At 44.7% G+C, this 22,806-nt stretch overlaps 1 protein-coding gene across 1 annotated transcript in view; it reads right to left on the bottom strand.

The window, feature by feature from the left end:
• Window positions 1-15,451, bottom strand: part of LOC126470133 (alpha-1A adrenergic receptor-like) — an 80,015-nt gene extending 64,564 nt beyond the window's left edge. Inside the window, exons 1-2 of the mRNA XM_050097786.1 lie at window positions 15,322-15,451; window positions 7,657-7,799 (exon numbers count right to left, since the gene is read on the bottom strand). Coding sequence (XP_049953743.1) covers window positions 7,657-7,799; window positions 15,322-15,451 — 273 coding nt within the window. The remainder of the gene's footprint in view (window positions 1-7,656; window positions 7,800-15,321) is intronic.
• Between the last annotated feature and the right edge of the window lie 7,355 nt (window positions 15,452-22,806).

Raw genomic sequence — 22,806 nt, 5'->3', positions numbered from 1 at the left:
GATTCGAACCTGCGACCGTAGCGGTCGCTCGGCTCCAGACTCTAGCGCCTACAACCGCACGGCCACTCTGGCCGGCCTTTCACAATGTAGTGCGTCATGAATACCTATGCTGCCGTTCAATTGTGTCATCGCGAGTAGACTATGGCGCGGCGCCTTGTAATCGGGGCTTCGTCAACGATAGTTTGTGAGCCTTCATTTGGTGTCGTTCTCGATGTCTGTCTGGCGATGGGGGTCTCTGAGCGTCACATGGTAGAAGTCCAGAGTCTGCCACAGCCACGCAGCCTTGTCCTTGCCAAACTGCATAACTGTCTTGTGGACTGCCAATTTGGAACAGAGGAGTCAAAACGCCAAAGTAGAGTAGTATCAAGAGTGATGTCGTTCACAGTTGGCACACGGTTTGGCAACTTGCTGACGGCAGTATGGATCCTGGAGGTGTGTTATGTTCATCCTCAAAAGATGGTTACTATGCCAGATCTGTTGAAGACAGATGTACACACTGTCATCAGAGCAGGCCAGAGGCCATTGTTCGGTGGCCACCATTCCCTGTGTAAGATTTTGTGACACGTATATGCGACCAAATAAGTTTTCTGAATGACTTCTAAGATGAATGTGCCCACACTATCGCCTTGTCGTATAAATGAAGATCGTGAATCAGCATACTTAGTTCCAGACAAGGGGTATAGTGTACGATTTGGTTCTCTGGATGGAGGATGCACATAAAATCTCCAGTCCTCAGAAAAGGGGGATTAAATCAACTGAGTAGAACCTATCCCAGTCACGACGTTTGGTGTTACCCTATGGCGTACAGACATTAATTATTTGGGTGTCAAGTGTCACGACCGCTAATTCCCATGTGGAGGGGAGGTATGTGACGTCGGCTTCAGTGGCTTCAATACCGTCATGCATTAAAATCGCCAAGCAAATGTCTGTGGGTCCATCAGGTGAATGTAACGCCACTTCCATCAGCAGTAGGATCTTGGCAGTGAAACTATTGATCTTCATCTTGACCAAGCAGTAAGTCTCAGAGTGAAGTGGTTGGGCATGGCTAACCACGGTGATGGTAGAGATAAGTGGCATAGCGTGTGAAGTCACAACCCGCCGACCGCGGGCCCTCCTGGTGCTCTTCACCACTCAGCAGATCGCGGATCAGCTTTCTGACTCGTTTCGACGTCATCCATGGAGTGGATGCGAAAGGCTGTTCAAGTTGATAGAAGGGACTGAGCGGTTTCGCAGCCTGCGCTGGAACCTTCTCCTTGATTATTCTTCGTCACAGAAGACTAGAAGACGGGTTCCGCTCACCCTGCTGTCTTTTCTACAGGGGTAGAGGCAGTGGCAATGGTGGCAGCGTCATAGTCGGCGTACTGCAGAATCAGCTCTTATTCAAGGTGCGAGTGGGACCTGCCATGTTCTAACACGGTTCTGTGGTGTTGCTTTCTGCGTTAGGGTGACCGCTGTTTTCGTTCATGACCTTCCGTGTCATGGCATTGACTCACACCTCACCAGCACAGAGGCTTCTGTTGGTACGATAAGTCTGTCGATTGCCATGATGTTGTTGGCGATGCATGCTGTGTTCAGTAGTGCGAAGGCAGTTCAATAAGTAATGCAAAACATTTTTTTTCTGAAACAGGGGTTGCTTTATTCAGCATTGAAATACACCAGGTTATTCCCCAATCTTTTAGCTACACAACACTATTTTTCAACGTAATCTCCATTCAATGCTACGGCCTTACGCCACCTTGATATGAGGGCCTGTATGCCTGCACGGTACCATTCCACTGGTCGATGTCGGAGCCAACGTCGTACTGCATCAATAACTTCTTCTTCATCCGCGTAGTTCCTCCCACGGATTGCGTCCTTCATTGGGCCAAACATATGGAAATCCGACGGTGCGAGATCGGGGCTGTAGGGTGCATGAGGAAGAACAGTCCACTGAAGTTTTGTGAGCTCCTCTCGGGTGCGAAGACTTGTGTGAGGTCTTGCGTTGTCATGAAGAAGGAGAAGTTCGTTCTGATTTTTGTGCCTACGAACACGCTGAAGTCGTTTCTTCAATTTCTGAAGAGTAGCACAATACACTTCAGAGTTGATCGTTTGACCATGGGGAAGGACATCGAACAGAATAACCCCTTCAGCGTCCCAGAAGACTGTAACCATGACTTCACCGGCTGAGGGTATGGCTTTAAACTTTTTCTTGGTAGGGGAGTGGGTGTGGCGCCACTCCATTGATTATCGTTTTGTTTCAGGTTCGAAGTGATGAACCCATGTTTCATCGCCTGTAACAATCTTTGACAAGAAATTGTCACCCTCAGCCACATGATGAGCAAGCAATTCCGCACAGATGGTGCTACTTTGCTCTTTATGGTGTTCGGTTAGACAACGAGGGACCCAGCGGGAACAAACCTTTGAGTATCCCAACTGGTGAACAATTGTGACAACACTACCAACAGAGATGTCAAGTTGAGCACTGAGTTGTTTGATGGTGATCCGTCGATCATCTCGAACGAGTGTGTTCGCATGCTCCGCCATTGCAGGAGTCACAGCTGTGCACGGCCGGCCCGCACGCGGGAGATCAGACAGTCTTGCTTGACCTTGCGGCGATGATGACACACGCTTTGCCCAACGACTCACCGTGCTTTTGTCCACTGTCAGATCACCGTAGACATTCTGCAAGCGCCTATGAATATCTGAGATGCCCTGGTTTTCCGCCAAAAGAAACTCGATCACTGACCGTTGTTTGCAACGCACATCCATTACAGACGCCATTTTAACAGCTCCGTGCAGCGCTGCCACCTGTCGGAAGTCAATGAAACTATACGAGACGAAGCGGGAATGTTTGAAAATATTCCACAAGAAATTTCCGGTTTTTTCAACCAAAATTGGTCGAGAAAAAAAATGTGTTGCATTACTTATTGAACTGCCCTCGAACTGATGATGCCACTGGCCAATCTGACTGATCAGGCAGGTGTCAGTCTCCAGAGACTGGCTGATGTACTGCAACGTCTGTCCACTGCATCTGGACACACGCAGACGTTGTGAGGGCCACTGAATAAGTTACTCAGAGGATTGTCGGTGTTGGTGGACGTGCCACGTCCTGCAGTGGATGTTCTGTGATGTAATGTGTGTGTGAAATCTTATGGGACTTAACTGCTAAGGTCATCAGTCCTGAGCTTACACACTACTTAACCTAAATTATCCTAAGGACAAACACACACACACACACACACCCATGCCCGAGGGAGGATTCGACCCTCCGCCGGGAGCAGCCGCACAGTCCATGACTGCAGCGCCTTAGACCGCTCGGCTAATCCTGCGCGGCTGTGTGATGTAATCTTGGAGGCAATCGTGACATAAGTGACCTTCCTCGCCACATTTAGAACACATTTTGGTCTGTCTGTCATAAATAACTATGGCCACAGCAGTCTCCAATTTGGAGATGTAATGGTACGTGTTGTCAAAGTTCATTGTGTACCTTAAGTACTCTATTGAAGACTGGATATATCTTAAATCGGGGCCACGTATCTGCCACATCTTATTGTACTGTACCATAGGGACAGAACGCCGTCACGGCTTCTGCTGCTGGAATGCGAAGGGTATTTCGGATAAGCATGTAGTCCGCAGTCCCAAACCAGCATGCCCAACCTCAACGATCCCAACATTTTCGACTGCTTAGCAGAAGCGGAGTCCTTGCATCATCTCTTGAAATACCCTGTCGTATGTAGCGTCGTTTGTAAGTTTCAAATAGACCATGTTACTTACGATCGGAAAGTGGATGCCGACGATGTAGAAACTTGGATCTTAGCCTCTCCGTTCAAAAGGCGTAAGACATGGGGCGCTTTTAGCCAACAAAAGTCGTTTCTGAAACCAAATTTCAGTGTTAATTTTCGGGATTGATTCGCCACGATTTTGTCGCGCTACAGCGTCACGTTAGTATCGTAGGGAAGAAGTAAACACGTCGAGCGTGCCAGACTGCGTAGGCCATCCGCCAAACACACTATAATGCAGGTTCCCTCGTCCATTAAACCTATACTCGCAAGTTACTGATTGTCGTAGGATCCGCACTGAAGCAGACGTCAAGGAAACGTCCCGCTCGTACAGAAATGTGTATATCCGAGTGGTGTGTGCTCTGTCCATCAGGCCCACTCAGGTACACTACTGGCCACTAAAATTGCTACACCAAGAAGAAATGCAGACCATAAACAGGTATTCATTGGACAAATATATTATACTACAGGGTTATTACAAATGATTGAAGCGATTTCACAGCTCTACAATAACTTTCTTTTTTGAGATATTTTCACAATGCTTTGCACACACATACAAAAACTCAAAAAGTTATTTTAGGCATTCACAAATGTTCGATATGTGCCCCTTTAGTGATTCGGCAGACATCAAGCCGATAATCAAGTTCCTCCCACACTCGGCGCAGCATGTCCTCATCAATGAGTTCGAAAGCATCGTTTATGCGAGCTCGCAGTTCTGGCACGTTTCTTGGTAGAGAAGGTTTAAACACTGAATCTTTCACATAACCCCACAGAAAGAAATCGCATGGGGTTAAGTCGGGAGAGCGTGGAGGCTGACACGAATTGCTGATCATGATCTCCACCACGACCGATCCATCGGTTTTCCAATCTCCTGTTTAAGAAATGCCGAACATCATGCTGGAAGTGCGGTGGAGCACCATCCTGTTGCAAGATGAAGTCGGCGCTGTCGGTCTCCAGTTGTGGCATGAGCCAATTTTCCAGCATATCCAGATACACGTGTCCTGTAACGTTTTTTTAGCAGAAGGAAAAGGGGCCGTAAACTTTAAACCGTGAGATTGAACAAAACACGTTTTTTGGTGAATTGCGAATTTGCTACACGAATGCGTGAGGATTCTCTACCGCGCAGATTCGCACATTGTCTGTTCACTTCACCATTAAGAAAAAATGTTGCTTCATCACTGAAAACAAGTTTCGCACTGAACGCATCCTCTTCCATGAGCTGTTGCAACCACGCCGAAAATTCAAAGCGTTTGACTTTGTCATCAGGTGTCAGGGCTTGTAGCAATTGTAAACGGTAAGGCTTCTGCTTTAGCCTTTTCCGTAAGATTTTCCAAACCATCGGCTGTGGTACGTTTATCTCCCTGCTTGCTGTATTCGTCGACTTCCGCGGGCTACGCGTGAAACCTGCCCGCACGCGTTCAACCGTTTCTTCGCTCACTGCAGGCCGACCCGTTGATTTCCCCTTACAGAGGCATCCAGAAACTTTAAACTGCGCATACCATCGCCGAATGGAGTTAGCAGTTGGTGAATCTTTATTGAACGTCCTGAACTGTCGTTGCACTGTTATGACTGACTGATGTGAGTGCATTTCAAGCACGACATACGCTTTCTCGGCTCCTGTCTGCGTTTTGTCTCACTGCGCTTTGGAGCGCTCTGGCGGCAGAAACCTGAAGTGCGGCTTCAGCCGAACAAAACTTTATGAGTTTTTCTACGTATCTGTAGTGTGTCGTGACCATATGTCAATGAATGGAGCTGCAGTGAATTTCTGAAATCGCTTCAATCATTTGGAATAGACCTGTAGAACAGACATGTTATTACATTTTCACGCAATTTCAGTGCATAGATCCTGAGAAATCAGTACCCAGAACAACCACCTCTGGCCGTAATAACGGCCTTGATACTCCTGGGCATTAAGTCAAACAGAGCTTGGACGGCGTGTACAGGTACAGCTGCCCACGCAGCTTCAACACGATATCACAGTTCATCAAGAGTAGTGATTGGCGTACTGTGACGAGCCAGTTGCTCGGCCACCATTGGCCAGACGTTTTCAGTTGGTGAGAGATCTGGAGAATGTGCTGGCCAGGGCATCAGTCGAACATTTTATGCATCCAGAAAGGCCCGTACAGCTCCTGCAACGTGGGGTCGTGCATTATCCTGCTGACATGTAGGGTTTCGCAGTGATCGAATGAAGGGTAGAGCCACGGGTCGTAACACATATGAAACGCAACGTCCAGTGTTCAAAGTGCCGCCAACGCGAACAAGAGGTGACCGACACGTGTAACCAATGGCACCCCATACCATCACGCCAGTATGGCGATGACGAATACACGCTTCCAATGTGCGTTCACTGCGATGTCGCCAAACACGGAGGCGACCATCATGATGCTGTAAACAGAACCTGTATTCATCCGAAACAATGACGTTTTCCCATTCGTGCACCCAGGTTCGTCGTTGAGTACACCGTCGCAGGCGCTCCTGTCTGTGATGCAGCGTCAAGGCTACCGCAGCCATGGTCTCCAAGATGATAGTCCATGCTGCTGCAAACGTCGTCGAACTGTTCGTGCAGATAGTTGTAGTCTTGCAAACGTCTCCGTCTGTTGTCTCAGGGATCGAGACGTGGCTGCACGATCCGTTCCAGCCTGTCATCTTGATTGCTAGAGATGCGAGGCCGTTGGGGTCCAGCACGGTGTTACGTATTACCCTCCTGAACCCACCGATTCCATATTCTGCTAACAGTCATTGGATCTCGACCAACGTGAGTAGCAATGTCGCGATACGATAAACAATCGCGATAGACTACAATCCGACCTTTATCAAAGTCGGAAGCGTGATGGTACGCATTTCTCCTCCTTACACGAGGCATCACAACAACGTTTCGCCAGGCAACGCCGGTCAACTGGTGTTTGTGTATGAGAAATCGGCTGCAAACTTTCCTCATGTCAGCACGTTGTAGGTGTCGCCACCGGCGCCAACCTTTTGTGAATGCACTGAAAAGCTAATCATTTGCATATCACAGCATCTTCTTCCTGTCGGTTAAATTTCGCGTCTGCAGCACGTCATCTTCGTGGTGTAGCAATTTTAGTGGCCATTAGTGCATATACATTTCTCTGTAAATGTGGGGTGTGATGTGTTAGACAATTAGTTGACTGTTACTTCCGCAGAACCGCATCGTCTTACAGGGCCCCATTACCGAGACTGTCTAGAAAATGAGCTTCCAACATTACTAGAGTAATCTTAAATAAAATTCTTCAGGTTATCAGACCGCATCGTCATACCCTGAAGAATTTTATTGAAGGTGACAACGGCCGCAGAAGCCTACGCTTACATTACTAGAGTAAGTTCCTTTGGCTACAAGGATGAGTATATTGTCCCAGCAAGACGCGACGCCTGCATACTTCAGTTGTCAGGTAGTACATGATCTAAGCCTAACATTCCCCACAAGATGGATAAGCAAAAATGGTCAGTTTCTTTACTACCAAATGTTCCTTTGTATTTAGTCGAAAGTCCAAGTATACAAAGAAGAAATAAATACAAGAAAAGAAATAATCGTTAGGATTACAAATAGTTCTTACAAGGCGACATGAGAAGTTCTACACCTGGTGTTGTCAAGTAAATTCGGATGTGCACTGAGACATAAATTATGATAATCAACATTGAGATTAATTAGTCGCCTTTTCTTAACAGCATATGCCAGGATTTCTTGGGGTTACATTCTAACAGCTGTATGTCTGTAACCGATAATACTGGGATGCATGGCACATCGGATGTTTTATTCGTATTAGCCTGTTCTCCTAGCTACTAAAATAAAAATACCATTAGTGTAAAAGAGAGAGAGAGAGAGAGAGAGAGAGAGAGAGAGAGGGAGAGAGAGAGAGACCTGCGCAGGCTATAGGCCTACCTGTTGGCAGTGCAGGTCCCAGCAGGCCTGCAGGCATCGGGACGAGGCGGCACACGGTGCGTTGTAGCATCCAGTTCCAGTTCCAGAGCCAGAGCCAGAGCCGCATCCAGAAGCGCTTCCGCAGTCGAGACACGCCGCCCACCCTGCACACAACACAGAGGCGCCGCCTAAAGTAACCTGTACACCTCGCAACTGCAGCCACGGCGCCCACAAAATGTACATCTGAGCTGTCAGCAAGAATACGTTAAAGGCCAGAATGGACAAACAAGTCTTGTTCACAATACCTTCCTTAGAAAAACACAAATGTGCAGTCAACATACTCCCGGTTGATACACTACTGGCCATTAAGATTGCTACACCACGAAGATGACGTCCTACAGACGCGAAATTTAACCGACAGGAAGAAGATGGTGTTATATGCAAATGATTAGCTTTTCAGATCATTCACACAAGGTTGGCGCCGGTGGCGACACCTACAACGTGCTGACATGAGGAAAGTTTCCAACCGATTTCTCATACACAAACACCAGTTGACCGGTGTTGCCTGGTGAAACGTTGTTGTTATGCCTCCTGTAATGAGGAGAAATGTGTACCATCACGTTTCCGACTTTGAAAAAGGTCGGAATGTAGTCTATCGCGATTACGGTTTATCGTATCGCTACATTGCTACTCGCGTTGGTCGAGATCCAATGACTATTAGCAGAATATGCAATCGGTGGGTTCATGAGGGTAATACGGAACGCCGTGCTGGATCCCAACGGCCTCGTACCACTAGCCGTCGAGATCAGTCGAGATGACAGGCATATTATCCGCATGGCTGTAACGGATCGTGCAGTCACGTCTCGATCCCTGAGTCAACAGATGGAGAAGTTTGCAAGACAACAACCATCTGCACGAACAGTTCGACGACGTTTGCAGCAGCATGGACTATCAGCTCGGAGACCATGGCTGCGGTTACCCTTGACGCTGCATCACAGACAGGAGCGCCTGCGACGGTGTACTCAACGACGAACCTGGGTGCACGAATGGTTCGGATGAATACAGGTTCTGTTTACAGCATCATGATGGTCGCATCCGTGTTTGGCGACATCGCAGTGAACGCACATTGGAAGCGTGTATTCGTCATCGCCATACTGGCGTATCATCCGGCTTGATGGTATGGGGTGCCATTGGTTACACGTCTCGGTCACCTCTTGTTCGCATTGACGGCACTTTGAACAGTGGACGTTACATTTCCGATGTGTTAAGACCCGTGGCTCTACCCTTCATTCGATCCTTGCGTAACCCTACATTTCAGCAGGATAATGCACGACCGCATGTTTCAGGTCCTGTACGGGCGTTTCTGGATACAGAAAATGTTCGACTGCTGCCCTGGCCAGCACATTCTTCAAATCTCTCACCAATTGAAAACGTCAGGTCAATGGTGGGCGATCAACTTGCTCGTCACAATACGTCAGTCACTATTCTTGAAGAACTGTGGTATCGTGTTGATGCTGCATGGGCAGCTGTACCTGTACACGCCATCCAAGCTGTGTTTGATTCAATGCCCAGGCGTATCAAGGCCGTTATTACGGCCAGAGGTGGTTGTTCTGGGTACTGATTTCTCAGGATCTATGCACCCAAATTCCGTGAAAATGTAATCACATGTCAGTTCTACTATAATATGTTTGTCCAATGAATACCAGTTTATCATCTGCATTTCTTCTTGGTGTAGCAATTTTAATGGTCAGTAGTGTATTAATGCGTTTTGTCCACTGGTATCGGAATCATTTTGTTCACAAAGAGAAAACTTTTTTCCACAAAGAATAACTTTTCCCATTTAACTTTTTACTCACAATTCAACGAAAATTATTTCCCCAGTAACCTTCTTTTCATAATGTTTGGAAATGGAAAGAAGTTACACGTGACCATATTTGGGGTACAGACTCTGAAACTATTTCCATTACCAAGTGCAGAAATAAATTAATACGGACCCAATCCCGTGGTTCTGACCAACGTTGTTGGGAGGCTTACCTTGGTAGTAAAGTGCAGTCGGAACTGGTAATTACCTCTCATTTTTTCCCATTTAGGATACCCTGTCAGCCCTGCTCAATACTCAGTTACATTCATTCAACTGCCTACGAGCTAAATTTACACAACTGTCTTCACTTCTTGTGTATCTTTGCCAGTACTCCTTCATCCACTCAGTCAGTCTTGGCCGCTCTTATTCCGAAAATTAGGAACAGGATAATTTGGGAGCTATTTCGATGCCCAAGTGCTGCGCATTTGTTTTGTAACCGACAATATCTGGGCAGCAGCATCATCCTTTCAGTGCTAATCTACACACATCAAAAAACGTTTTGCATCACCCCGGTTCCCAGAACTGAAGATAGATGTTGACTGTGGATATTGTGTCACAGACACAGTCATTTTGACTATTGAGAGATGTCACTAAACTCGCCCAAAAATGTAAACAACCCTGCATGATCAGCGCCAGTTAGACAGAGCGGGTCCGAAAACCGATTAGTTCCAGTCATTCCACCAGGAAGGAGGTACACGGCGCGTGTTGTGTGCAAAAGATTGTAATTAACCTACACAACTGGTTAATCTTGATTCTGTTTCATTGTGCTGAATGGGCTTTTACTGTTAATTCCTTGTCTAAGCTCTGCTTTGTAGAACTATATTGGGCAGCAAATTTAGTTCCAAATCCTATTCCACACAAATCCTACTTTTCAAGTTTTTGCTCTTTACGATTCTCTTGCAACTTCATATGGAAAGCGTGTTCTATCTTCTGAATAAGACTACCCAGTTGCAATGCACCATTTGGTTCATATGAACCAAATGATGTGAAATTAATTCCAGATGACTTAATTTGCTGCTGCCTAACAATTGGTGGGCAAGCACACCACCATTTAATACATCGAGTGAATTATGGTCGTGTGCTGCTGCATCGTGGCCTTTAGAAATTGTTTAAATAACAATAAACCAGCCTATGGAATAGTCAATGAATATAAATACATATAAATAATAAATACTAAATAAATGAAACTGGAATTGTCTCTTAGGATGTACCCTCACACAAGAATTACATTCATTGTTGAATTTATTCAAATCAAAAGAAACTATTTATCTGAAATGGTGGTCTTATAATCATGATAATATAACATTAATTAAATACGATTTTAAAAGATATTGCAGTTAGACTGATCAGAGCATACACTGGCGACGCTTTCTGTGAGCCAGCGGCACTGTCCAATGCACTCATTCATTAATCTAAGCAGATTCCCACGTCTAACCAGTACACTGGGGTTAATAATTGATTCTCAGCCCAAAGCTCAACAAAGTGAACTATAACAGTTCATACTAACACACTACAAGGCATATTTCATGATTCGCGGACTGTTCTATTGAAACGCCTCAGTCCAACTTCCTGCACACCACATTATCGTTACAAGCTCATAGGCAGCACAGAATCTTACACACTCGATGGACAATGAACAAAACAGCTCCAAAAATGCTCTGCTCCGTCCGTCCTCAATTATGTAAGGTAACTACTACTATAGTCACGTCAGCTCAAAACTTCTGTACCACCATTGTGATTATTTTCAAGATTTTAAAACATTTCATCTTAAACGCAATATGTACAATAGGCTATTCGTTTACATTCCCCTTAATGCGCAGGTTAAATTTGTATAGAGTCGCAGTTATGTCTTTTAGATAACTATTTTACGCTATAAATCGGAACTAGAGGAACCTAGAGCCTTTCTTCTCCATGATCCTGTTGTACTACTCTAGTCAACTAGTGCTCTTACAACTTAATATTAGTAAATTTTACTATTAATGCAAATAAACAGTAAAGCACAGCAGTATCAATAGTTCATTCCCCTGCTAACCAGTTAGAGTAACTATGGAGAATTTCGGTTCTGGCATCCCTTAACTATAGTATTTTATTCCTTTCTTGTTTAACAGAAAGTCGCAATGGCTCATTCTATAGCTGTTTTCATTAACTTTTTGGTATCACATAATTTACTTATGAACTTGGGTGTATTCATGAACTATGAACAACTTTTTCTTGGAAGTATTAATAACATTTCTAATATTGGTCCAACCTGGTGCTGAAAATTGTATTGGAATTATCTTTTTATTACGAGCTGCAATGTGTATTCACAATTCCTGCATATTGTGTCACGAAATTTTAACCCTGGATAGCTGATGACAGTAGGTCGACAACGCACCATTTTTAAACTACAGAAACTTGGCGCCACGAGCTCCGATTGGCCGTGGGACTGCCCTGTTGCCATTCGTCCGTTCACGGGCAGCGCTATGGCTGTAGGTTCACACATGCAAACGTCCCTCGCCCCGTCACTGCCCCAACTTGATAGGCACACGTGTCGAATAGGTCTTGCTGTTTCTATCCACCTCACGTCATAGGCATTCACACATAAGCTTCGCTTCGGACCACACGCACGTCACCTGCAATTTAGTCATACAGTAAGCATGGCGGCACAGTATTCGTTAGAAGAACAACGAGATATGTTTTTGTTTATGGACTAGCCGACGGTAATGCGCATGAAGCTCGAAGGTTGTATGAGGAACGGTAGCCAGCAAGACGCCACCCACACCCGTGAACGTTTACAGCAGTTCACCGCCGACTAGGCGAAATAGGCTCGTTAACGGAATATCGTGGTGATGCTGGAAGACCTCGAACACGACGGGATGCTGCACTTGAAAAGACTGTTCTCGAGCGTTCCGAGGAAGCACCTACGACAAGTACTCGAGCGATTGGACACGACGCGGGGGTCACTCATCGGTTAGTCTGGGAGATTTTGAGGGATGACGGCCAGCAACCATTTAGTTTCCACCCTGACCAGGACATAAAATCCTGTGGCTAACTATGAACACGGGATAGGATTTTGCCGGTGATTTCAGCGACGTGTTGCACGAGATCCCGACTTCCCCGCCATTGTGTTATTTACCGACTAGTGCCCTTCCATCGTGATGGCCTTTACAACACTCGAAACGTTCATTACTGGGCAAGGGGAAATCCTCACATCACATACGCTCACGGACACCGGGAACCATTTTCGCTCAACATTTGGGCAAGCATTCTTGGTGGCCATCTGACTGGGCTGGGCCGTCTACCTCCTCGACTTACTGGAACAAATTACCTTCACTTTTTGCAAGAAACTCTACCCAGCCTACTGAAAGATGTTCCCGTGGTCAGACGGCTATGCCGCGCGGGATTAGCCGAGCGGTCTAGGGCGCTGCAGTTATGGACTGTGCGGCTGATCCCAGCGGAGGTTCGAGTCCTCCCTCGGGCAGGGGTGTGTGTATTTGTCCTTAGGATAATTTAGGTTACGTAGAGTGTAAGCTTAGGGGCTGACGACCTTAGCAGTTAAGTCCCATAAGATTTCACACACATTTGAACATTTTTGTGAACAGGCGGCTATGAGTGTGGTTGCAGCATGATGGGGCGCCCGCACATAACTGTGAGCGGATATTTAAATGAACTCTTCGAAGGCCGGGTAATTCGTAGAGGTGCTCGTAAGACATGGCCCCCGCGATCACCAGACCTCACGCCACCAGACTTTTTCCTGTGGGGATTCTGCAAGGTTCTAGCTCACCCACCCGGACGCGAACCACCCAGAAACGAAGAGGAATTAATGGATCGCATTCAACGTGCCGCTAATTACATCAGAGCAATGGAAGGAATCTCTGAAAGAGTTCGGCAAAACACCGTTCGACGTTACCAAGCTTGTGTCGTCTCAGAGGGTTGCCAGTTCGAGCACCTGCTTTAAGTAAATAATGTCCTAGGTACAAAAAAGGCCCTTGTCAGCGCCAACAAATTTTTTAAGACTTTCTGTACGCGAACTAACAGCTGTTGACGGGTTTGTTCCCTGTACGTATCCAGGGTTAAAATTTCGTGACACAATTTTCCCCACCTTATATATATATATATATATATATATATATATATATATATATGACACTTATTTCGTGAGATATTTGGCCCGGTCACGATCAATGGACCACCATATATATATATATATATAGATCGTGAATGGACCACCATATATATATATATATATATTGATCGTGACCGGGCCAAATATCTCACGAAATAAGTGTTCGCTAGATGCCGCTGCCATAGGTCAATAAATGCAATAAATGCTCAAAATGATGTCCGTCAACCTCAATGCATTTGGCAATACTATATATATATATATATATAATGTGTGTGTGTGTGTGTGTGTGTGTGTGTGTGTGTGTGTGAGAGAGAGAGAGAGAGAGAGAGAGAAAGAGATACTGTTTGCACTGTTACAGCGTCTAGTTCCATGTGGAGTTATTCACTGAAGTACTTACACATGTCAGTTCATCCTGTCCCCTCGTGTAGTTCATGATATCCAAATATTGTTTTCCTGGCCGTTCCTGCAAGGACCTCTTAAATTCGCATTGTGTGAGCCCACTTAATACTCAGTTTCTCTCTGTAACACCACAGCTCAAATGTTCTGCCCTTTTACGGTTTTCGGTCCGCACATTATTCACGTGAGTACAGTGCAGTGCTCCAGGCGTGTCGGCTTAGAAACTTCTGCCTCAAACTAAGACCTCTGATTGATCGTAGTATCCTTATTTTAGAGAGGAATGCCTTCGTTCTCTATGCCAGTTTGGTTTCTACATCTTCCTCACTTCGTCTGTTATGCGTAATTTTGCTTCCAAAGTAACAGAATTCCTTCGTTTCGTCTACTACTTTATTCCCTATTCCCCTTCGTCTTTTCTTTGGTTGAAGCTAAGTGCAAGTTATATTCTCATGTCTGTTCATTCCCTTCGATAGGTCCTGTAATTCATTCTCAATTTCATTAAGAATAGCGACTGTCATCATTTAATCTTATCATTGATGTCATTTCATCCTGAATTTCAGTCCCTCCCCTAAACCTGTCTTTTCATTTACATCTTTGCGTCTACAGTGATTGTTGCACAGTAGGGAAGATAGGGCAATATTATTCACCTTTCTCTATAGATTCTACTTATTTTTCCAAAACATCCGGCCCTCTTAAACCACTTTTTGTAGTCGAATGCTTTTTCTAGGTCACAGAATTCTCTGAATAGATCTAGATTTTTCTTTCGTCAGTGTTAGCACAACGTGAGAAATGTCTCCGTTAGCGATGTTACCTTTCATAAAGTCAAACTGATCGTCAACTAATAAATCCTCAGTTTTCTTTTCCATTCCTTTCTTTATTAGTTTTAGCAGCGACATGGGTGCACGAGGTGTTCACCTGTGCTATAGTTCCGAAATTTATCTGCCGATGCCACCTTGCGGATTGTGTGTACGTTTTCTTCCAAACGTCCGTTGCTGCAGATTCTACATACTAAGTTGAAAAGCAGTGGTTAGCACGCTGGACCAGTCATCTCGATTTAGGTTTTCCGTGATTTCCCTAAATCGCTTCAGGCAAATGCAGGGATGGTTCCTTTGAAAAGCGCGCAGCCGACTTCCTTTCCCATCCTTCCTTAATCTGATGGGACCGATGACCTCGCTCTCTGGTTCCCTTCCCAAAATCAACCAACCATCTTGAAAAACCATTTGGCTGCCACTTGTCGCTATGATATTGGGAGATCAGAGCGAACGTTATTTATGACTTTTGCCTCGTGTGATGGCAAGTCTCGCAAAGCTCTGCGAGCTCCTCTTACCGGGTGGCTGCAGCGGTCCAGAGCAGTTGAGCAGCGGCGCGTCCACACACAGGGCGCTCGTCTGTCCAGCCAAGGCGAGGCTGCCGTTGGCGCAGCTCGAGGCGCAGGCGGAGAACGACGTGACGTTCATAGCGCCGCCCCGGCCTCGCTTCCCGCCATGGCTCCTCAGGCAGCGCGGCGCGGCTCACTGCTCACTGCTAAAAAGGTACTCAGTGTCAATATGCAGGCGGTCAACGCTAGTTTCAAACACATAAACACAAAGAGGAACACAAAGATACGTAATAAATACGAGCATACGTCTCAACACAGATTTGGAAGGATTTACAGCTCTATCTCAGGACATCTTCATAGAGTATAGTAGAAAACGATTAAAGAACAGAAACACTTTTCAAAACAGTAATAACAAGTGACATTATCGTCCACAATTACAAAAATTGTAATTAGGGGATGCCTGGTCGAATAGCTACTACACCGTTATGGCAGTCTCTCTGTAGCTTAGTTCGAGAAGTTTAATGGTAGTCCAGACCAGTGATGGGAAGGCGAGGCGCGGCGACTCGAGCGCACCGAGAATTCCTCGAGCCTCTAGTTCTCAAGCAATTCTCGAGAAGCTCACGAGAAACGGATCGGCGACGTGTGCCGCTGCGACAACACACGCCGCGCCGCTGTTGTTTTCTGAATTGAATGCCGCCGCTACACAAACACGCTCGCTGTGCTCGTAACTAGTATGTCTCAGGTTTCATTCGAGTAAAGTTGTTATTCAAATCAATATGGACACTCGAAAACGAACGTCATGGTGCTGGCAATACTTTACGGAGGATGGAGATAACGTTACTTGCAACATTTGTCGTAAAAATCTCCGTAATGTATCAAAAAATACAACTGGCATGATTAGACATCTTAAACTGCACAATTTATCGAGCAATAAAGCAGCGACGTCCGTGGATACAGAGACTCATTCTTCCAATAGTGCGAGGCAGACAAAATATCCAGATACGTATGGTACAAAAGGTGAATTCCGTGCAAAAGTTCGGATAGTGTCCGAAGCGGTCCGCTACGCTTAAAAAAACATTGATTTTTTAATCGTACTCCGATAATCTACAACATACTCCAAAACCAAACCTATGCTATCCTAGCTTTTGCACGATACGATATGTAATTTTATTGGACTAGTTGTCGAGCATAACGTATCCCCTCGCAGGTGCACTGATCTAAATCTTACGTTTCTCCTCATAGAGGGAAGTAAACGGCAACAACAGCTAGATGAAGCACTACTTGTGGCCATGATAACAGACGATTTTCAACCGCTTTCAATCGTCGAGGATGCTGGTTTTCGAAGTTTTGTTTCACTGTTGGACCCACAACACTCGATACCAAAACGAAAAACGTTGCGCCTCATGATTGAGGACGATTACTATAAACAGAAAGAGGCTTTAAACTTGGCCGTGGAAGGCTCTACTGGTGTTTCTTTAACGACCGATATGACCTCACTCAATAGTGAGGCATATATTGCTCTAACTGGTCATTTCATTAGCTCTAATTGGTGCCTGAAAGCTTTAGCTCTCGAGACATTCCGTTTCCCGGAAAAGCATACAGCGCTAAATATTAGTGAGGCGTTAGATGACGTGATTTCAAAATGGAACATTGAAAACAAAGTTGTAAGCATCACAACTGACAACGCCAGTAACATGACGGCAGCCGTACAACTTATTCACAGTGGCAACATGGATATGCAACATGTGCCTTTTTTAGCACACACCATCGATTTAGTTGTGAAAAGTTCTTTGAACAGCAACAGTGAGCTCTGCATAATGCGGGAAAAGGCCAGAAGAATTGTTAGCTATTTTAAAACAAGTTGCTATGCTAATGAAAAACTACATGAGATCCAGGACCTAATGAAAAAACCTGTTCATAAATTGATTCAGGAAACCGAAATCCGATGGAACAGTACGTTTTATATGCTACAACGTCTGGTGGAGCAAAAGGAATGCATAGCAGCCTGTTTATCAACTTTGTATTCAGGTCTAGAGAACCTCACAGCTGACCAGTGGCGAATGTTCAGCGAATGTTTATGTGTACTAGAGCCATTTGAAGTGCTAACAAGTGAAAGCTCTGCTGAAAACTATACCTCTCTTTCGAAAGCTATTCCAATAATCAGTCAGCTAATCCAAATCGTATGCAATGGGAAGTGGGCTACCACGACAGCGCAAGAGCTACAGCTACAGCAACGTCTGCACAACTCACTAATAGCCCGGCTAGGATTAATAGAAACAAACAAAGTACATGCCGTTGCCACAGTTCTCGACCCAAGATTCAAAACGTTGCCATTTGCGAATCCCATTCATTCAAAACATGCCGTTGCAAGCCTAATTGCAGAGTGCACAAACGTGGTAGAGACCGTACGACCTACTCATTCGGCTGCTAACGACATTAGCCACGAGTACCATTTCGTGCAAAACGCCAGTAGTTCCTTATGGGCTTCTTACGATGAAGAGGTTTCCAATAAAAATCTAATGAAAAGCGGTTGTGATACATAGACCTGGAGGTACAACGATATTTGGAAGAACCGTACCTACTACTCACGGATAATCCTTTACACTACTGGAAAAAAAATGAAAACAGTTACCCAGGTCTGGCTGTCGTGGCAAAAAAATATCTTGCAATACCTGCAACTTCTAATCCCAGTGAAAGAATATTTTCGCAAACAGAACTACTTACAAACAAACAAAGAAGCAGACTAAAAGGCCAATTGGTTAACAGAATCATATTTCTAAACAAGAATCGACGGCAGTATGGCAATGGGATGTAAAAATGCCTTCTGCTGAACAACTTTTGTTTCCTTTCTTTCTTCAGTAAGTAAACGCATGTACGCAGCTTCTGTATATAAAAGGCTATAGCACTTCTCTTTTACGTTAAATCATGCATGCTTACATGCAGAATGTACAAGGTAATTTATTTTGTAAGAATTAAATTTCTGTTTTATGCGAATTCTGTGCTTTGTTTTAAACAACAATTCTATGACTTTTGTCTTATGAGACATATAATAATACTTCAGTACACATTAATAACGGTAGTACAGTTGATATCAATCATAGAATTGCCGGCCGCGGTGGTCTCGCGGTTCTAGGCGCGCAGTCCGGAACCGTGCGACTGCTACGGTCGCAGGTTCGAATCCTGCCTCGGGCATGGATGTGTGTGATGTCCTTAGGTTAGTTCGGTTTAAGTAGTTCTAAGTTCCAGGGGACTGATGACCACAGCAGTTGAGTCCCATAGTGCTCAGAGCCATTTGAACCATCTGAATCATAGAATTTCGAAGTTTTCCGAGCACGTATGTACGAGGAGTACGACCGCTGCGGCTCAGTGCTTCGTGTACTGAAGGTTTGCGCAATTTCTCAGAGAGCGCAGCACTGTCAACTTATCGAGTGTACCCGAGAAATTCTCGAGAAATTGCTTTCGCGTCGCACGTTTCTCGAGCGCGATGATAGCCCATCCCTAGTCCAGACCATTCCTGATGAAGATTGTGCTAAGAGTCGTTGGTATCGGCAGATGAGTTCAACAATGGTCCCCAAACATGTTTCATTCAATTTACACATTTATTCATTTTATTCATTTATTTTTAATTTTGTATCCTAAACAGTAGAAAGGGCGGTAGTGACCAGATCTTTTCAGAATAGTACCAATATTTTGCGATGGGATTTCCAGTTCCAGTATTTGGCTTACCTTTCGGAAGCACTGGTCGGAAATGGGGGATCGGGGCTAATTGCAATTTGTCCCTCGAACAATGCAATTCAGCCACAAAAGGGAAAGCTTAGCATGTCACTGCTCAAGTATCCTCCTGTATAACGTAGTCGACGACTTGCTCAACGGGTGAATTGTACGAGATACGATTCAGACTACTGTCCCTTTGATTTTTTTTAAAGTTATTATTTTGTTCTACAATCTGTAGAGTGTTGTTTTTCGGATCGGGCCCATTACAGAGTCGCAGTTCTGGAAAATTTTCTTTCTTTAATGAATTTATCTATTTAGACTTCTTCTCTATTCCACATCACATAACTAATGAGTAGGTATTCAATAGAATTGGGCAGAAGAGAAATTTGTGGCACAACTTGACTAGAAGAAGGGATCGCTTGGTAGGACATATTCTGAGGCTTCAAGGGATCACCAATTTAGTATTGGAGGGCATCGTGGAGGGTAAAAATCGTAGAGGTAGACCAAGAGATGAATACACTAAACGGATTCAGAAGGATGTAGGTTGCAGTAGGTACTGGGAGGATAGAGCAGCATGGAAGCTGTTTTATACTTGTTCTGAGGAAGGCGTGGTTACCCACGGTGAAACCTAGGTAAACACCAGGTAGTTTGTGCAATCGAGGCGGATTTTTCTTAATTATTTCCATTATCAAGTCTTTAAGAAGAAACAGATGCCACACGTACGAAAATAGTATCGTCTTCACATGAAGTGCATGCGGGAATTTAGGTTCACAAAATTCACTGCTCTCGATGATTTAACAGACATAGCGTAGGAACAGTTCAGCCACATAGTAGTTGAATTGGTAGTGGGACTTAGCCAGTTTCGTGTCATTAGAAAATGGATTTCCGGATCCAGTGTTTGTCTTTCGACCAAAGCAAACCTGTTAAAATCCTTGTATAGGACAAGGGGATGGGAACCGAACTTAATTTAATTCTGGTACCGTACGCCATCTGATCAACAGTATGCGGAATTGATGATTGTATATCGCGAGAGGCGAATCCGCCATTATAAAAGGAGGTCGGAAGTGTTGTGTTGTCAGTAGAAAAGCCGTAACAGCGGTCAATCAAGATAGCTGACTGACTTCGAACATGGGCTATGTATTGGACGTCACCTCAGCTACAAACCCATCGGGGTCGCGAACCCTTCTAAGGCTGCCCAAATCGAGTCTTGGTGATGTGAATGAAAAGTGGAAACGTGAGAAAACAATCACAGCCACACACCAAGAACAGGCGGACCTCATGTGCTGCTGAACAGGGTCATCCAAGAGTCGCGGAGAACAGCTGAAGAAACTCGGATGAGCTCAGCAGACGCAGTTACTAGTGAGTTCCAGGATGCTGCTTGCAGTCAGGCTAGTACAATGACTGTGCGTAGTGTAATGGTTCTTTATTTACGTGACCATTACGGCACCCCAACCACAATTCTCGATACCATTTATATCGTACTACTTTTCTGCGAAGTAACGGACATATTTTTGTGACAACATTCACATTTGTTTTTATTAATCTATAGGTACTCCGGTGTATCGATATATTACAGTGATATGGTTCTTGTGTGTATTCATTTCTGTGAGATTTTCATAATCTTTGACTTACTTGTAACCGCTTTCGCTCGAATGCGCACAGGGCTGTCTTTGTTTCACTTTGCAGAAGTTAAGTTGTTATTTCGCTTTGTAAAAGAACAGTCAAGTCTCGTGTCTGCTTAAAGTGGAAATTAAATGTATGAAGATCGATACAAAACTGTTTTCTTGATGATGTGACAATTAAGAAGAAGTATATGTGAATTTACAAGAAGTGTAATAAAAATGTGGATCGTGAACACTAAGTCAAAAATTATTTCTACCATACCATTGTTCTGATCTGGGATTGTTTGATCATTAAGGATTTCCTGAAAAACGCATTTGTTAGGTTTTCAAATATTGCTAAAATACAGACCTGGACCTTCTAGCAGTCAAAGTGGAATCACCCTAGAATCAACAAGATGAGCTATAACAACTACGACGAAATCTACGTGGGAATCCATTCAAGATAAATGCCAAAATTAATTACTTTTTTACAGTGACTTCATTATTTCCATTCTGACGATACCATCCACAGTCAGTAACTTTGTTGTTGCCCGATAAAGCGAACATACGATGCGTGAGCAACATTATTAATCAGATTTCTAACATACTTTTCAAGTGGTGGTATTGTCAGAGTAGGGAGATAAAAAAATGGAGCACAACGGTCGAGTAGATCCTCAAAAGCCACACACTCCTGCAGTTCAATGCTAAACGATGCTTGAATTGTGTAAAGACAGACGCCACTGGACAGTGGATGACTGGAAACGCTTCATCTGATGTGATTAGTCACGCTGTAATCTGAGACAATCCAATGGAAAGGTCTGCGTTTGGTAATTGCCTAGAGGCCGTTACTCGCCACAGGCGTACTGCCAACGGTAAAGTACGGTGGAGGTGGCTTTACGGTATGGGGATGTGCTCAAGAAGGTGCTAAACACGGAAAGATACGGACCCATTTTAAAGCACTGTGTACTGCTTACAGCAGAGGACCAGACCGGACAAGAAAACTGTATCAGGCATGATAATGCACTCTGTCATAAAAAAGCATCTATGATACAATGGTTTGTGCACAATAACATTCCTAAAGTGATCTAGCCTGCTCAAAGTCCCTATTAAATCTGAGTTTTCCGTCCTGAGAAAGAATGATGTACAGTTCCTCTACAGACATTCAGATGCCTCATTGAAAGTGTCCCCCATTATTCAAGCTCTCATAAACGCGAAAGGTGACATATCCCATGTTAATAACCACTGACAGGTGCCAGGACACTTTTTATCGCAGACCACAGGGCCATAGTTTATGAGCTGATTTAACTTTTAATGTGTTGGACGTGGAGCAGAGGAAACCTCGGTACGGAAGCTTGTACTTGCTCGACATGCACTCTTCTCCACTCCAACGAGAAGAGCGGGCTGTTAGATCCTGCTTATTAACTTTCTGCCGATTCTGAAACGAGATGATAGAGGGTTAGAGGTGTTCCCAACTGGGAAAAAATAGTTTGCGGGGTAGCGGTGTCTTAGCAGTGCGGTATTTAACAGACAACCCAACCAAGGAGAACGTCCCACAAACCTTGCTCGGAAATGAGCCAAATAAATTTACACGAATGCGGATTCTGCTTATAAGCTGTGTATTTGTGTGTGTCTCATTGCCGGTGTGCACCGGTCAGTATATGTACTGGACACAGCGATTCATATACTGGAGAAGACGCACATCTGACAGGTCGTATGTACAGTTCCAGTAGCTCATATCTGAACCTCTGTACGCCCGTCCAATATGAGCTGAAAATAAGTTTTGGCTCACCAGGAAAACCGTTTCAGATTTACTCAGTCGGTGTAAAGATGTAGTTCCTATAACTCTTTCTTTTGTATACCGCCTGGAAGGCGACGCGTGGGTCTGCTCCTGTAATTTAGAGGGTTGCCCGAATGTAGGAAGATAGGAAGAGCAAGTGAGGTAGAACTTTCGGTACTGCAATTGAAGTAAAAGTGGTTTTATTATCTCTCAACACAATAATAGCGTGAATACATAACTTTGTACTGAGGAGCACGTAGGTGCAAAGCCGGATGTATCAAAGCTAACAAAAGTTACACATACAAAATCTGTAGTGGCTCACCCACTATAAAAATGAAACAATGTTGGTTGGTCGTCTGCTCGTGATCAACTGGGTGAATCTGGAGCGGCGCTCGTAGATCT

Source organism: Schistocerca serialis, chromosome 1, assembly GCF_023864345.2.
Source record: "Schistocerca serialis cubense isolate TAMUIC-IGC-003099 chromosome 1, iqSchSeri2.2, whole genome shotgun sequence".
Taxonomy (NCBI): Eukaryota; Metazoa; Arthropoda; class Insecta; order Orthoptera; family Acrididae; genus Schistocerca; species Schistocerca serialis.
Note: the sequence above shows the minus strand (reverse complement) of the source record. Positions and strands in the feature narration are given on the sequence as shown.